The sequence below is a fragment of the Gavia stellata genome, chromosome 10 (assembly GCF_030936135.1).
Source record: "Gavia stellata isolate bGavSte3 chromosome 10, bGavSte3.hap2, whole genome shotgun sequence".
NCBI lineage: Eukaryota > Metazoa > Chordata > Aves > Gaviiformes > Gaviidae > Gavia > Gavia stellata.
In genome coordinates, this window is record NC_082603.1 from 10,808,695 (window position 1) to 10,825,043 (window position 16,349).

Genomic DNA, 16,349 nt, shown 5'->3' on the forward strand with positions numbered 1-16,349 from the left:
CAGACCCACGAGAGCCCCACGGCTCGGGTGAATATCCACTTGGGGGTGCAGTTCATCAGCACATCAGGAGACATTCATCCTTCTATTAATTACGTTTTTAGCTTTCCAAAAATAACTAATTGCTAGTGACAGCATGACACCGAAAATGAGTTTGCTTTTCTGAGAGCTTTAAAGAACTACTATGTTAATGCAGGATTAAACTTTATTCCGTGGCGTGTGTTCTATGTTTATGAGTATGATTTGTAAATTGATACTGGTTGTCACTTAGCATAATAAATACTGCGTGACTTTCAGGTGTTGCATTTTTCAATAAAAATACTGAGAATTCTCAAAGCGTTTGTTACCTTCTGATTGTTGCTATACTTCTGTGCTCACAGCTCTCTGCATTTTAGTTGAAGTCTACCATTATTTAGCTTCATTTTTTCACTGTGATAGTACAATAAAATCAAATTATATTTTAATATTCAATCATTTCAAATAATACTCTAAATAGTATCAGTTCTTTCATCCAGTTATTATTACTGAGGTGAAACGATGGAAGTAGTAATAGAGCAATCAATATTACTATGTTTTTCTTGCACTGAAGGCGAAAATCTACTTACCCTTCAGGCATCTGCTCTTCTAGGATGTTGCTTATGCTTGCCCAGCTTTTATTTCTATAGAGTCAAGCTGTCCATAAACTGTAAAAATAAGTTTTTGATTTTGTATGGAAAAAGGAAGTTAGGAGAGCAACGCACTATAAGGTTTAAGCTGAGCCTTACACTTCACTCTAAGCTGAATAGCAAGTTCATACAAACATCATTTTGTCAGGTATCTGGGTTCCTGGGTCTCACTGTTTCCATAGCAAGTATCTTCAGGTTGGAAGTACAAAGCTATGTGCTTCGTGAGTTTTCATGAGTGAAATATATAAGAAAAATGCAACCTTGATGAGAACTACTTTGCCAGCAAGTGTAACCAAGATAGGAAACTGTTCTGTGGAACAGGCCTAAGACTTCCTTAGTTGTCACTGTACTGTAGTGGGATTCAGCTCTTTTTCAGTCTTTAACTACTAGATTGCCATGGATCAGAATTTTCCATACCTGTTCCCTGGCATGGAAAAATTCATGCAGATATTTAACATACCTAATTTTTTTTCTGAGATTTTGTATTTCTGCATATACTTGGGAGATTCTTCAAATGCAGAAAACTGAATTGCTAGTAAAAGCTATTTATTCCCATTTAGAAACAAACGTGGTGCCTGTCCTTAGATGTAAATAAGGGAAGAATTACAGCCAAACAAAAATATTCTGGGCATAATTGCTTCCATCAGCAGAACTCAAAGTTGGCATCCAGTCTACTGACAAAGAAAGTAGAAGTTGCACCTCTGCATTACAGCATGGACTTTGGCCCAGTCATAATTTTCTTCCCATTGCACTTTAAGAAGTGAATTCAATGTATTTGATGGTGCCATTTATTTCTTCTGTGTTGTTGGGGTTTGGGTTTTTTTCTCTAGATAACCACCTGATTTTTTATTTAGTTTTTGCTGATACTATTTATTCTTTATTGAGTACTAGATGGGTTCTTGGCAGTCTACAAAGCATCTACAGCTATCATAATTGCCAGAGTCTACAAGTTCACCAAGCATTTTGACTTAGCACAAGCCTAGGTAACACTTTTTCTCTTTTGCTGACACTTTTTCTCTTTTTCTGTTTTATGTTACATGAAGGATTTAGTTCAAAGAAATATTACACAATGTTAAGTGATCCATGACCATGGCTGGCATTGCTACAATAATTACGCTCTGGAAACAAAATGTCCTTGAACTCTCAGGTCATTAGGGTTCTTTCAGCATTAATTATTTTATAGTTAAAGTGGTACAGGCAAAATTTAACCATATTAATCCTTTATGTTCCAATGCTTATTCATGCAAAACTTTCTTGCCAGTTAATAGAATCTGTCACACAAATAAAAAAGCTGACTTTTATGTTAATTAGAGAGAGACAGCATCGATCAAAGAACAAGCACTTGCACACCTATGTGAGACTGTACATAATCTGCAAATGCAGCCATTTAGATTTGTCCAAGAAAATAGTATATTTATCGAATAAATATTCTTGAAATGTTGGAAATTAGGAAGTAGCTTTGTGCAAGAGGGTTTGGTGCTGGAGGAGGCGGTTTCGTCTTGAAATACTTTTCCAGCTCAAAATCTTCACTTCTGAGATACAGTGAAACTAGAAGTGACAGATATTTGAATCAAATACAGTTTAAATAATAAGCAGATAGGGAATCAACTCTGATGTTAAGCACTTAGCTGCCAACCACACAGAAATAAAATTACACAAAAATAGCAAAGACCTGGCTGAGTAATTCCAATTTATTGCTAATATATTCTTTAACAGCTGCTCACTGTCAGTACCCAGTTATAAATCTAGTAGCATAAACATTCACATCCCCTTCTAAACAGTCGCCTTCACTTTGGCCACAACATTTATCTAAGGTAAAGATCTATTTCTCTAGGAATTTTAGAGCTAATTTGCCAGGGGTTCACAGTGTATGACACTGCTGAAACATGACCCACCCTGTCATTCGTACTTTTTGTATCCCAGATGTGTCAGTGATGGGTGGGACCTAGGGAGGAACCCACAAAGCCTATACTTCCTCTAGTCTGAGATTTTTCTGTATTTTATTGCCAGTCACCACATACACTCAAATGTTTTAAATTAGGTTGTGAAGTGAAAGGGTTATAAGATTGTCTAGAGACTCCAACAAGTTTTCTAGCCAATGGTGCTGAATAAAGTCCGTTGCTGGAACCATTGCCAAGAAATTCTTTCAAATAGGCCATGAAAAGACCACCCCGGTCTCTCAATTCAGGTCTCCCTGGGGCACTAATCAACTGGAGGCTTGTCATACTGTTATGGATGTTTGGCATGTGAATCCTGTTGATCAGGCTTCTCTAGTGTCCCCTCTAAAGTGCAGCAAACAAAATGTGTAGAGAAGGAGGTCAGATCCACTCTTACAGTATCAGCCTGCCTCACTTCATCCAAGAAGCTTAACACAGGGAAGGGCGGGCACTGTACCTCTGCTTGGGCTGTGTTCTCTTGAGTGTGCTGTCAGCGGCTATGGATTGAATAACAATGACCTTGGCTGTTGCCGTCTTTTTCTGGGGGATTAATGCAGCATGGAAGTTGCAGAGAGCTGTACGGCTACAGACCCCACAAAGCAGATTTCCTCCTGGAACGCTATTCCAGTGCAAGCCCCAGGATGAAATTAGCAGGGGCCAGGAGCAAGAAACTCACTGCTGTCACAATAATACAGAAGTTTAAGTCTGAACTCAGTACTAGGCTTGCTCTACAGGTAGATTCATAGGTGTGCTGTGTTCCCTTTGTGCTTTGAAAGATACACCAGCTGGAGATGTCCTTGGGTAGAGAGAAATTACCTGTACACTTTCCTGCCAGTGCTTGTTGTGCTGTCATCCGAGCCTGCTCCAACTGATCGGCTAGCGCTCGGCAGCCCAGGGAAAAGGAGGAAGAGTGAGAGGAAAGCTGAATGAAAGAAAATAACAGTGGAGGAAATAGCTGGTCTCCCCCTCTGCTGATGTAAAGTCTTAAGCAGTGTTACAAAATCACTGTACATTAAAGCTGTAACCCCCGCCTGAAGCTGTGCAAAGAAGAAACAAGGATTTACATCAATTTTCTGTTGTTTTGGACCACGCTTTCAACAGAACAAATGAAACATTTTGCAATAATACACTACTAGCATGAAAGAGGTATTTTCCTATAAGCAAGGCAAGAACTGGGGAGGAATGTAACCATCTGAACTAAAACCATACCAAATGTGGGCACATGACCTCAGGAAGGCTTCATGTGCCCCAAATCATCTTTATTTTTCCAGCCATATCAGCTTGATTAATAAAAGTTACTGCCTTTCCCAATAAACCTTGCCTTGTTTATAGCTTTAGACCATCATGACTGCTACAATATTACCACAGTTCCAGTAAAACAAGCAAAACCAGACTTTCCTGTACACAAATAATCTCGGATCTCAAAAATCCTTGTATTATGAAAATGTATGGGGTAAACAGCTTGAAAAGGTTTCTCTCTCTCCTGTCTCTTACATTGCTTCATTTCCATTGCACAGCACGACAAGAGACCTGTAAAAGCTGCCGGAGCACCCTGTGTGCTGAGGCCCTATTACGATACAACAAGAATTTCCATAATGAAGGGTAGCAGAGAGCTGATGTCACTGTCACTTTTTTCAGTCAACCAGAAAGCAATTATCCCTGGCTGACAGGCCCAATTAAATCATTGGGTAGAGGGAAATGCCAGCTATCCTCCCCCAGGGTTAGGTAATTGGGGTTTTATTATGGTCAGACCTGGAGCTGTTTGATGGGCCACAGGGTATGAGTAAGAGCCGTTCTGGTCTCTCTCTCTCTCCATCCTTTCCATAGGCATTCATAGGTTTGTACCCATATGAAAAGTAGTTGCATTTTGCATAAAAATGCTAATTTTTTAATAAATATCATATGTATGTCATAGTAGGAACCTGAAGGTCATTCTGTCTCTTCAAGTTTATAAAGAACGTGGTTAGGAGTTATGCCATGAAGGGCCTCAGGTGAAGGCTTTGTACTGATTTATACTTAAGATCTCAGGTCTTTTATCTAGTACTCTTGCAAGGACACAGAAAGTTTTCAACTCATATTTGAAACCTGAGAGCATGTTTGACATAGTATTAGACTGATGTACTGAGGGGTTGACTAGTTTACAGTATGGATTGTTTGGCACTGAAGAAGAGAGGCACTGAGCATGCCAGGGTCCATACTTGTTCAGGTTAGCACTTAGTCATGGCCCTCCAAGGTCTTAAGGAATGCATTGCTTGTGATGACACAAGGAAGAGGTACTGAAGTAGCTAGCACATTTCAAATTACCAAGTTTAAAAGCTTCTTTAATATTATAAGCAGTCCAGCTATGTTGACAGAAAGTTCCACGTGAGCTAAATGCCCTGCATCTGTTATCCAGCTTAGCTCGTTTAGGGTATAGCACAGTGCAACCAGATTATTTATGCCTGGACATAAACACCTTCTTGAATTACATGTGAAACAGAACTGTGTTGGTGGAGAGAGCCATCTCCTGCATCTTTCCACGATGCAGCTCTGTCACATGCCTCTCCGTCCCATTGACCCGCAATTCCTTTGCCAAGTCAGAAAAGACCTCTGCTATACTTACAGCACCCTCTGTTCACGCTATCAGAGCCAACTTATGGCTTGCTTGAGCTGGATGTCACAGATGCTGTCGCATTTGAGCCATACAGTCACACACTTGCAGAACTCTTACATTGCCCAGTAAAAAGTAGAATTTGGTGTACAGGTTAAGATAAAGCTATATATGCATATAGAAACATTTGTGTATCACATGCTCAGTAATTTTTATTTAAGAGAAAAAACATTCGCTATTGAAGACACTTTCAGAAATAAAGTATAATGCATAGAAGTTTCTGAACGGGGTAAAAAATTAGAAGGCCAACAGTGGTATTTTGTTGGAAGGTTAGTGCATGAAGCTGACAAATTACCAGCAGCTTTTAAACCTTTGTGTCCTCGAATAATATTCACTAAGTAATTGTAAGGACAGCTAGAAGCCGTCAGATAGGCCTACCAGCTCAGTGTTTATCAAGGCTCTTCTCCCTCCCTTTGTGATGAACCTTCACATGGTTACAGTTGTCAGGCAATCAAAATTCATCTCTCCTCTAGAGAGGCAGGGTGCTTCAAGGTGTAGGAGGAGATTAAAATGCTATTCTGTACTCTCCTTAATCACTATCCATATAATTTGTAGATGCTATTTGTTTTGAATTATAAAGTTAAAGGTATGCATCATCTACAATACATTTTTTCCCAAAGACACGCGATTGTAAAAACTGAAGGATGTTTTAGGGTTATGTGAGCATTTTTACCTGTCATTGTTCATTTGCCTGAGCCCAATTTACATATTCTATGATGCATTGCCAGTTTACTTACAGTCAGGATGAAAGGCTGCAGTTATGAAGCTTACATTTTGTATAACTGCTCACTGTAAGAAAGAAACACTACATAATGAAAGCATTTTATCTGTTTCTGAAGCATCACTATAGTGTAAGTGAGAATTTCAGGACCATCTTTTATTTTAGGTGATATTCATTATCTGATTTCTTCATTATATTTGAATAATAATTACAACATTTCCCCAAGAAAATATTATTAGATTCTGATATCAAGAGGCAGATTACTAGCAAAATTAATTATGCTTTGAGGCCACTATTAAAAACATGGAGCAAGACAAACATGCTTCCAGTCAAAAAAGCAGTAGTTAGAACATGCACTGTGCAAGCACACAGCACAGATGAAAAAGGTTTAACTAAAAAAACCAAAACAGAAATACAGAATTAATTCTGCTTTGCTAGTGATCCAGTACGCATAAACAGCCAAAGAAGCTTGTACAAGAAATCTCTACAGGAAAGTTATTTAAAAAAGCATACTAACCAAAACAAAAAACATTAACAACAATCAAATGACAACTAAGTTAGTAAAATGTCAATATAAATGTGATAGCAGGATAATGTCTTCTTGTAGTCATTCCAAAGTGTAACACTATGAAATAATCCTGTAACAATCACCTTGTAACAATGACTTCCCCAAATTAAAAAATGAACAAAACCAACTTGCTGCCTGGGGTGTCACTGGAGCTAAACCCATTTCAGTGAATTCCAGTGCAACATTATGATCAGTTGTACATGCCTCTTTTGGTGTGGTTAGTTGTTATCCCAAGAGTAATGTTACTTCATTTTAGAAAGAAGCATGCTTTTCCAGTAAAAATAGCTGAAGGGGAGAACCAGTTCTTAAATTAATTTTCCTTCATTAGGAAAAATTGATAGAGCATTGTAACACTTCTAAACAAAAGGCTAGCGGCTTTCCTTCTGGAGGAGTTACGCTGACTCATCCTTTTCTATAGTTGAATTTTGTGCCACACGTCTGTTTGCTAACAGTAGAGCAGCTTCACTGATCTCAGTCACAATGATCCTGGGTTTGGTGGTGAAAGGGCTGACAGATGCTTGGGTTCCTTCACATACTAAGGATCCACTATTGCTTTTCCTCTTACGAGTGTTTTTTTAAATTCTGCTTACACTAGTGCATTTTATTTGAATCAAAATAGGGAGAAAAGACTTCAAAGTAAATCTGGAAGTGAGAATGCTTTCCTCTGCTCTGAAACTATTTTCCCTTTGCCAAACCAAACCACACATTGAAATCTTTAATATTTGCTTATTACCTTGAAAATATTTTACATAAGAAGTGGCTTGGATTAGTTGAAAGGTTTGGTTGGAGGAAGCTTAATTTAGGTTTCAAACTTTTGAAAACACTTTAAAATTATTTTACTTGTCCAAAGGAAAAAAAAAATAGCAAGAAGGTTATACCTTTTAAAATTGTCAAAACATTTTTTTCCAGCAATTTTAAAATAAAAGACAGTTAAAAAAACCCACAACAAAACAAAAAAAACCACAAAACCCCACCCTCTTCCTTCTAAAATGCTCCAAAAATTCCTGGCCAGCTCCACTTCAAAGACTGGATGGTCAAAAGAGACCACCATCTAACTTTGTATTCCTTCTCCGTTTTTGGAAAACAGCTCTCACATTTACAGTGGCATGCAGTCCAAAACAATTGTACTTATTTTTGCTCATGATAAATGTGAGTAGATAAATTTTTCTCCTATTATTGCTAGAGAACACATCGGATTTGCATCAAGTTTGGCCAGATACAAAAATTTTTCTTCCCGTCTTGAATTACAAGTGCGACCCTTATTTTCAGAATCAGCATGGCTTCTGACAAGTGGAAGGATATGGTCCTAAAGAAATGCCAAATTTTTAGTGAGTCAGATTAAGTGACCACACATAGTGCAGTCTACTAGACTAGTTATTTCCATAGCTTCTAATGTAATGAACAGTAAATACAGTAAGTTCTGGATGCCCAGCCTTCAGAAAGTTAATTCCATTTCTTGACCAATTAGCCAATTGTGATTACCATGTCAAAATGAAATTTGATGTAATTATTTACTTTGGGATTATTGGTTTCCCACCTTATTTAAAAAGAGTGCTATATAAAGACATGTTTTATTAATCTACTTCATTCAATTAATACTGATGTCTGACTTTGCTGCTGCAGGAGTGGAGGGGGTCAAGGTTAACGTGGCTCGTGTTTGATCTATTCTTCAATAGTCAGATGCTGCCAGAGACTATTTAATTCACTCTGATTAATCTTATTAAAGAAAAGAGTGAGCTGTACAAGCTGTGTCTTTAGACTACAGTTCATTTCTACCATTTAGCAACATTCAGGGCTACATTTTCAAAAGAGCTCACTGTTTGCGATTCATCAGGCATGTGAGTTGTTCCTGTAGGTTAGCTGAGGACCTGAAGCAAAAGCCCTTCAAAAGTCCTGTGGAGATACAAAGTTTCTCTTTGCTCTGCCACACCAGTGGTTAATGTCCTCAATTCTGAGTGGAGTTGAAAGCTAAGAGGAAATCTTACCCTGCCAGCATGAGGAACTCCTGCAACACGTACATGCCTTCAGATGGTGGCTGCTGTGAGGACTTCTTGCTTGCTACTGCGAACACATCTTTTCCCATAGGTGCTTCTATATGGGACAAAACAGCCTGCTTATAGTCAAGGTATTGAAGATGCAGTTTCTGATAGCAAAATGGTGTTTTTCTGATAGTGGTAACTACCTTAGAAGTGCTGGCTTAGAAATTCTTGTACCCCAGAAACTCAGATTTAGAAGTCTGAGTCCCACAAAACTATGTCTGGTGAATGTTGGTGCTAAAGTCCAAATCTGGGTGCTAAGGCAAGACCTCTCAGCAGCTGTCCATGCGCAGCAATCATGTTCATCCAGGCTTTCACTGTATTGGAGGAAGTTACTATAAAAATGCCTTATTTTACTTAAAAAAAAGTCAAAAAGTCTTGATATCCAGGAAAATAGAAAGCACTGTGTGAAATTCAGCCTATGCAAAGACCTCAGCATGCCCACACACAAAATATAAGATGCAGTTCAGCAACAAACCATCTGGTGATTTAAGGGGCCCACTGGATATTAACAGAATATAAATCAATTACAGTAGTAATGTCCACTCTTTTCCCCTGACATCCCACATAATGCTTCGAGATCAAGCTGTGCCATCTCCATCGAGGGGACATTTTCCTTTCACTGGCATGGGAACACAGTGATATCATGTCAACATGTATGTCATCTTCGCTGAGATCAGTATCACCACCAGTGATTAAAATAGGTGTTAAATATTCTGAATCAACACAAGTTTGGAAGCCAGAATATTTCATTTTACCTTGTGAACAATATATTCAAACTGACAATCTTTCAGGATTTAGTTTGGTACAAAACTATGGCCTTTAAGAAATGCATTGGCATTAAGATGAATGCTGTCTTAACCAATACTTAACAGGAACTTGACATCCCTTTGGGGCACTTACTGTTACCTATTGTTCCCATAACATTATCTAATACTTTAGCACAGAGGCCGAGATTTCCAAGAGGAGTTTAGTACTTGCCAGGACCCACACTGAGATACTTCAGAGATGCCTGCAGGGAATTTTTGCTTTGCACTTTCTGGAAGTCACATTCTTCAACTGGAAACCTGGAAATCAAAGAGCTCCAAATAGTCAGATGCTTTTCAAAACCTTGTCACAAACAGTCAATACAATGACTGAATAAAGGGAAAAAAAATATAAGGGATATTAGAGATCAAGAAAAATTAAGAAGCTTCTCTATTTGCCCATTACAAATATTACTTGTTGATGAGTACTGTATTTTGCATTTCCATTGCAAATTGCAGTACCTCAGAGTGATTTATCACTGAAAACAAATGTCGCTTGCCTCACCTGCGAGCACAGTGAGGCAGAACTGGGGAAAGAATTGGTTTCCTGGCCCCCAGCCCAGTGCTCAGCCTGCAAAACCAAGTAGGTTGTCAGCTTTCTCAACACAGGGTATTTCCAAAGACCAGAATTCAGGTAACAGTTTTAGAACCATCTCCTTCCCAGCCTCTCCATATAACTGTAACTACTATCCTGCCCTGTTCGTGGGACAATCACAGTATTTACCAAAAGTACAATGTGTATATATATATATAGCGCGCGTGTGTTAAAATCAAGCAACCTTGGTTATTAATCCTGCCTTCCTGATTCTTGCTCTTTCTCCTCCTCTACATGGTTGCCTGCTGGAGTTGTTGCATTTAAACTCCTTTTGAAACCACTTAGTATTGATCAGGTGAAATGATGCAACATACTAGCTTAAATCTCCTCTAGATACCTTTGACACTGTTGCTTGCCTGTACAATTATCTCCTCTGAAGCAGATGGGGTTTTCAATTTAGTTCCAATACTTACAGTTTTAGGACTTTCTGGGTTGGTGTATGAATTATCCCATTCTGAAGGGAAGAAAAAAGAGAATTAGAAGAGGATTTGTAAGTCTGTTAACATGTCTGTTCTACTGAAGTGAAAAGCATAGAGGTAAAAATTAAATTTACAACCTGTTTAGCACTTAATATATCAGTGCTTTTGTAAAAACACTATTTGCCTCATTTTGTCAAGCACTTCTGCAACCTCAACACTCACAAGAAGATAATTGGTACAGAGAGAAACTTCCTGATTAGACGGTTCATTAGCAGCAAGGTACAGAATACTAATTGCAAATTTTCATCTGCATTGACAAGGCCTGACCTAGCATTCATCTGACAGTGGAATTGCTTCCCTGGTGATATCAACCACACACAATATGGTAAAAACATGTTATTTCACAAAAATTCATCAAAGATGAGGTAAGTGAATCACACGCTATTGAGTTCTGCAGGTCCCAGGGGAATCCTGTTGTACCTTACAGAGTCACTTTGTTTTGCCTATCTAAGTGTAAAATACTCAGGAGAGACTTCATATGAAAAACCAAACAGCTTAAACTTCTTGCCAGAAATGCAATAATTTGAACAGCGTGCACCTTAGCTAGTACCTGACCACGAGGAAGTACAGGGTGCTAGCAAACACTGCTTGAAATTCATATGGTTGAAAACACAGTTGGAAGCGGAGGCTGGGTTATCGCTCCCACCATTTCTATCATGTCCAAAATGAGATATCTGAGTGAATCAGCTTGACACTTCTGTAATCTCTGGTTAAATTTATATTTTAGGTTAGCAGGTGGAAAACCCTCACTACTTAGCAGGAAAATGTCTACAAGGAGAAGCAATAAACTAGTCATAATTTCAAAAAATGTATTACATTTAAGGAAGCAATAGGCTTGGCAGATCTTGCAAAATAATTTTACAATTTCAAATACAGCCTTTTAGTTTCATAAAACCATTTATAATCTGCAAATTGGCAGAACTGGAAGCTCGTGCTCTGTCTTCTGGAAGAAAACATTCTGCTTTGAGGTGCTACTCAGGCTAAGGAAGGAATAAAAAGGGCAAAGCAAGACTTCGGGGGGGGGGGGGGGGAGATTTGAACACCCTAATAACAAAGAAAAAGAAGCACCAAAGTAATATTTGCAGACTAACATAAGAAGTTAAATGTAATCATAAAATATTTATCTGTGGAAAAGCATGGACCAAGGGAGTTTCCAATTGTCTCTTGTAGGCATTTAACTTTGCAAGTGTTGTGGGAAATCAATGCACATAGTAGTTCTTGTTGCAAGGTGCCTAATTAAAATGCAAATAGATCTATAGCAGTTTTGTTAATGAGGCAAACAACTTCCTGTTACACTACAACTGTCTATGACAGGACTGTTTAGCCTGCCCTTATTCACATTGGTTTGTCTGTTGTCCATTGGTTTGTCCATCCATTATTATTCAAAGAGCTACAAGCCAAAAAAGATATGCTATCTATGAGCTGTTTTGTAACAAGGCTACAAGTACCATAAACAGGAAGATGATCTGGTCAGGTCCATTGTTCTAGCAAACTCCAGCATCCTGAGTTTTCAATAAATACTTAAGAAGTTACTTTAATGCTCAAAACATGATGTCAGACCTGACTGATTTCATGCTCTCATGCGCCATAGTTTTTCATAAAATGAAATTCTCCCAGTGGTGAACAATGGCACATATCTATGATGAAATTCGGCAAGAACTTAACAGAAGATATAAACAAGGAGCACTGCTGAATGCTAGCAACAAAAGACCCTAGGAAAAAACAAGCACTGTTTTATAAAGCAGAAGGTTTTTGCGTTAGGTATACAAAACTGGGGACTGAGCTAATATAGGCTGGAGCTTGTGCAGAAAATCTAATGCTATATTCAGAGAATCACAGGATCATATGGGTGGGAAGGGGCCTCCAGAGGTCTCTAGTCCAACCATCTGCTCAAAGCAGGTCCAGTTCGAGCAGGTTGCCAAGGACCTTGTCCAGCTGAATTTTGCATATCCAAAACCTCTTTAGGCATTATTATCTTTAGCTCGGTCACTCTTCCGCTCTTCCATGAAATTGCCCACCTGCTCCTGACCAGTGTTTAATTTGCCAGTGGACAAAAAAGATTTAATAAAAGCTTCGAGTTAGCCAGCAACAAGCACTTTGTAAACTCACATCTTCCACTCTCAAGGAAATTTTACACTTTATATGAATTATTTAACTGTCCTAACTTCTGTTCATTTTATAGCTTAGATTAAAACTACCATAACATTTTACAGACTGGAAAAGAAATACCAATTACTTAAGAAAATCACCTAAAATTGTATTTGACCTAAAAGGCAGAGGGTGGCATCAATAAAAATTGCACTTTAAATTGGAGCAATGTTGAAAAATCAAACATACCTAGCAGTGAGAGGCAGAAGATACCCAATTAATTAGTACTGCTGTCATCTGAAAGTTGAAAACCGTGCTTATATCAGGCAGCAAAAGATGTTAGATAATGAAGTTTGTTGGCCAGAGATGCAGTAAAATATTTTAGAAGACATGACACCGACTAGTATAGCCTGATACCACACCACAACGTAATTACTGCAAAGAAGCCATTAGAATGGAAAAGGGCAGCACTTAAGTGGAAAAAAAATGGCAACACAAACCCTTTCTCCCTGAGAAAATGGCATAGCCTCTGACTTAAATGACTGCAGAATCTCAAAGCTAAGCTGTACTGAGAAGATACAGAAATTGCATTTAGATGTTATGTTTCGCTGTGTACAAATGATGTTCATGAAGTACCAGTGCTGCAGAAATTTGAACCCTCTCCTGTAGGCAACTTCAAGGAATTGGGGCAGCAGTAAGTTAATTAATTTGTTCCCTATTAAATTCTGGGGTATGAATAGCTTATGAAGAAGAAGAAAGAGCTGAAATAGGCATTGAGAAATGCAGAGCTAAGTTTCAAACAGGGTGAAAAAGCAGCTCTTTTGGCTGTTCTGAAAGCAATTACATTTTAATAACTTTCAAAAGACTGATAAGTTTGCTTAGAGCACAGATTTTACATATACTTGTGTAACTTTCAGAAAAACATCCAGATTTAATAGATGTGATTACTTCCTTGCACTGCTTACCATATATTCCTCAGAACTGAAAACTTCATCTTTTCTTATCAAGAATTTTGGCTCTATTTCTAAATATTCAAAGGATTTCTTTTTTTAAATTGACTGGTATATTGAATCTGTAGGTATTCAGACCAAATGCATTCTAACAATTTTTGGAAGTATGCCTTCTTCCGTAAACTTCTAGATTAGTACACAGTGTTTCCCTAGTAAAGGTGAAATTAATTTAATCAGCAGTTATAACCACCATAAGACAACATATCAAGTTCCTGTTCATGGAGACTAATTCCACAAAAACAATTTAAAAATTGTTCAAAATTCTAATGGAAAACATTGTTCTTCTAAGTAAGTTATATAGTAAGAAACTTAAATAATAGTGCACTTAAAGCAGGTGATCAGCACAGAGCTCAACTGCATAATTTAGCCCAACAGAAGAATTCCCAGATGGCAGAATAGTATTTTCATGTTCATGTTGTAATGCTTATATTTTTTACTAGCTAGTTTCAAACAGAAACTAAATAGACAGATGGCAAGGAGAGGGAAACATCCAAACAACTATAAACGTACATATAAAATAAAGGGAATTACTAGAAGAAAAAGTCCTGAAAAATACAGTTAGCCATTTAATTATCTTTAACTTTATCCAAGTACTTTCCACGGGGAACCCAGTTCACTGTCCTATTCATAACTCGTACCATTGATCAGGAAATCCAGCCTGGGCGGCCGTCGGAGGGACCAGGGCTCTTTCAGGCCCCCTGAAGAATGGCGGGTGGAGCCGGGGGGCTCAGAGGAGCTGGAGGCTCCCGGGCCAGGGCTCGGCCTGCGGCAGGGCGGAGGGCTCCGGGGAAGCAGAGGCGGTAGAGCTGCTGGTACCAGGAGAAGCGAAAGAGGGTCCGAAAAGACGTGCCACGAGGTTAGCAGTGGGTGAGTGCAGTTCCACACGAATGAGGTGGGAAAGAAGGAAGGGCCTTGCAGCAGGAGAAGTTTTAGAAATTGTTCAGTTCACTGAGCTGAAAGAGTGGATGTGAAAGTACCTACCCATTATAAACAACTTTCTTAAATGCATGTTGGTATCACCAGTCTGCTCCCTACTCACCTGAGGCCATAAGCATACGCTTGATTTTAAGTCTGTGCTTAGTTCAGTTGCGTGTACACGTAAAGTTAAGCACATTACCAAAGGGATCAAGATTCTGCTGGATCGAGGAGGACAAAAGACAATACCAAATTTATTAAGCATTATCTCTTTCACAGTGGCCAATTATCTATTTAGCAGTGGCCAAGCAGATTTTTCAGGGTTGCTCCTGGGCTTGGGAACACCTGGTCCCTGCACTGCGGCAGGAGCAGCGAGCGGGAAGCAGGGAGGGCCGAGGGCCAGAAAGGCCGGTAGGACTGAAGGGGGTGGAAAGAGAGACATTCACTGCCAGAAAAGCAGCTCAGCTCTTTCTTGGCCTCAGAGCCTGAAAGATGCTACAGCAATCATGGTTCGGGTATAGCTTACCCATAGAAAACATCCATACTTAACAACGCCTGGGTTTGTAAGGTGCCAGAAGGCCAAAGTTTGTACTGGCATGGTAGTATCTGAATGTGGCGGCTGCGGCTGTCACTGCCTTCCTTCCCTTCCCCTTCTGCTAGCCCAGGCCAAGGCTTTAATATCTGTGAACAGAGTTGTGATCAACAGATGAGGCCTTGGACAGCGAGAGAACTTTGGGCAGAAGCAGGGCCTTGCCTGTGCCACGCAGCTGTGAAGAGCCGCAGCGCCGCCCTGCCCTGCCGCGGGGAAAGGCTCCTGTGAGTAGGGGCAGACTCGCTGCACGCGCACCAGCCAGGGTTGTCTAAGGCCAGCTCCGGCTGGAAAGAAATGCAGTCCATCCCTGGCTGGAAAGAAATGCAGTCCATCCCCGGCTGGAAAGAAATGCAGTCCACCCCCTGTCCCCATCCCCTTCGCTTAACGATCTCGCTACATCAGCTCCTAAATCTGTAAGCAACAGGTTCCTCTATGAGCGGTTCAAAATGACAACACAACCCGATGAAGCTCAGAGGACCTGTGCCAGCTCCCGATTATTATGCTCCTTTTAGTAATGGCAAAAAGTAAATAAATCCGGTGTAAACAAAACCCAAAAGATTGTGGAAGAGAACCGGCCAATATCCAACTACAAAATAAGACTGAGAATGGGGATGTTTCATGTTTTTACTTCATGTGCTAATGAGGTAAGAGACAGAAAGCATGCAGAAAGCGTTTATTAGCTGACTTGCACTTTTATGCAAGCAAGCATAAAGTGTTTATATGGTGAGCCAGAAGGAATGCGATGTAATGGAGGGTTATTAGAAGATAGTGATATATTCCAAAAGGTTAGAAGAGCACTGCGCCTTATCTGCTGTGCAGTGTCAGCCAGGCACAGCGCACTGTTCACGACAGTTCTGCAGCAGAAAGCCGGGGAAAGACTCCAGTCCAGCTTGCCGACAAATCTGCACCAGGTTTGAAAAATCACTCGGACCTGCTGAAGTAAAACCTTAACAAGCACAACTGCCTTTTGAATCAAAGTCTGTAGGTTTGCAGTGAACAGGCCGATGAGTGGCACAGGCAAAGATGGCTTTTAGGGGACCAGGTGCCTTGGGTATTACCTTAGTTTCAGAGATGAGGAGAAAGCAGTGAGGATCAGCACCAGCCCTTTAGACAACAGACAACTCTGTGGAGGATGTCCTATCAAGATGAATATGGCTCATTCAAGAATTAACTCTCTGCTCATCTTCTACCTCAGTTTTTTGCTGCTCATCCATTTAAAAAGTAAGACTTGCGCTTTTTCTTATTGTTCTGATGTGTCCTCTGGGGAGATGGCTAGATGTGCACTTCTAG

At 39.6% G+C, this 16,349-nt stretch overlaps 1 protein-coding gene across 1 annotated transcript in view; it reads left to right on the forward strand.

Moving 5' to 3' along the window:
- The first annotated feature begins 10,814 nt into the window (after window positions 1–10,814).
- Window positions 10,815–16,349, forward strand: part of CRB1 (crumbs cell polarity complex component 1) — a 113,213-nt gene continuing 107,678 nt past the window's right edge. Inside the window, exons 1-3 of the mRNA XM_059822166.1 lie at window positions 10,815–10,819; window positions 14,201–14,419; window positions 16,123–16,280. Coding sequence (XP_059678149.1) covers window positions 10,815–10,819; window positions 14,201–14,419; window positions 16,123–16,280 — 382 coding nt within the window. The remainder of the gene's footprint in view (window positions 10,820–14,200; window positions 14,420–16,122; window positions 16,281–16,349) is intronic.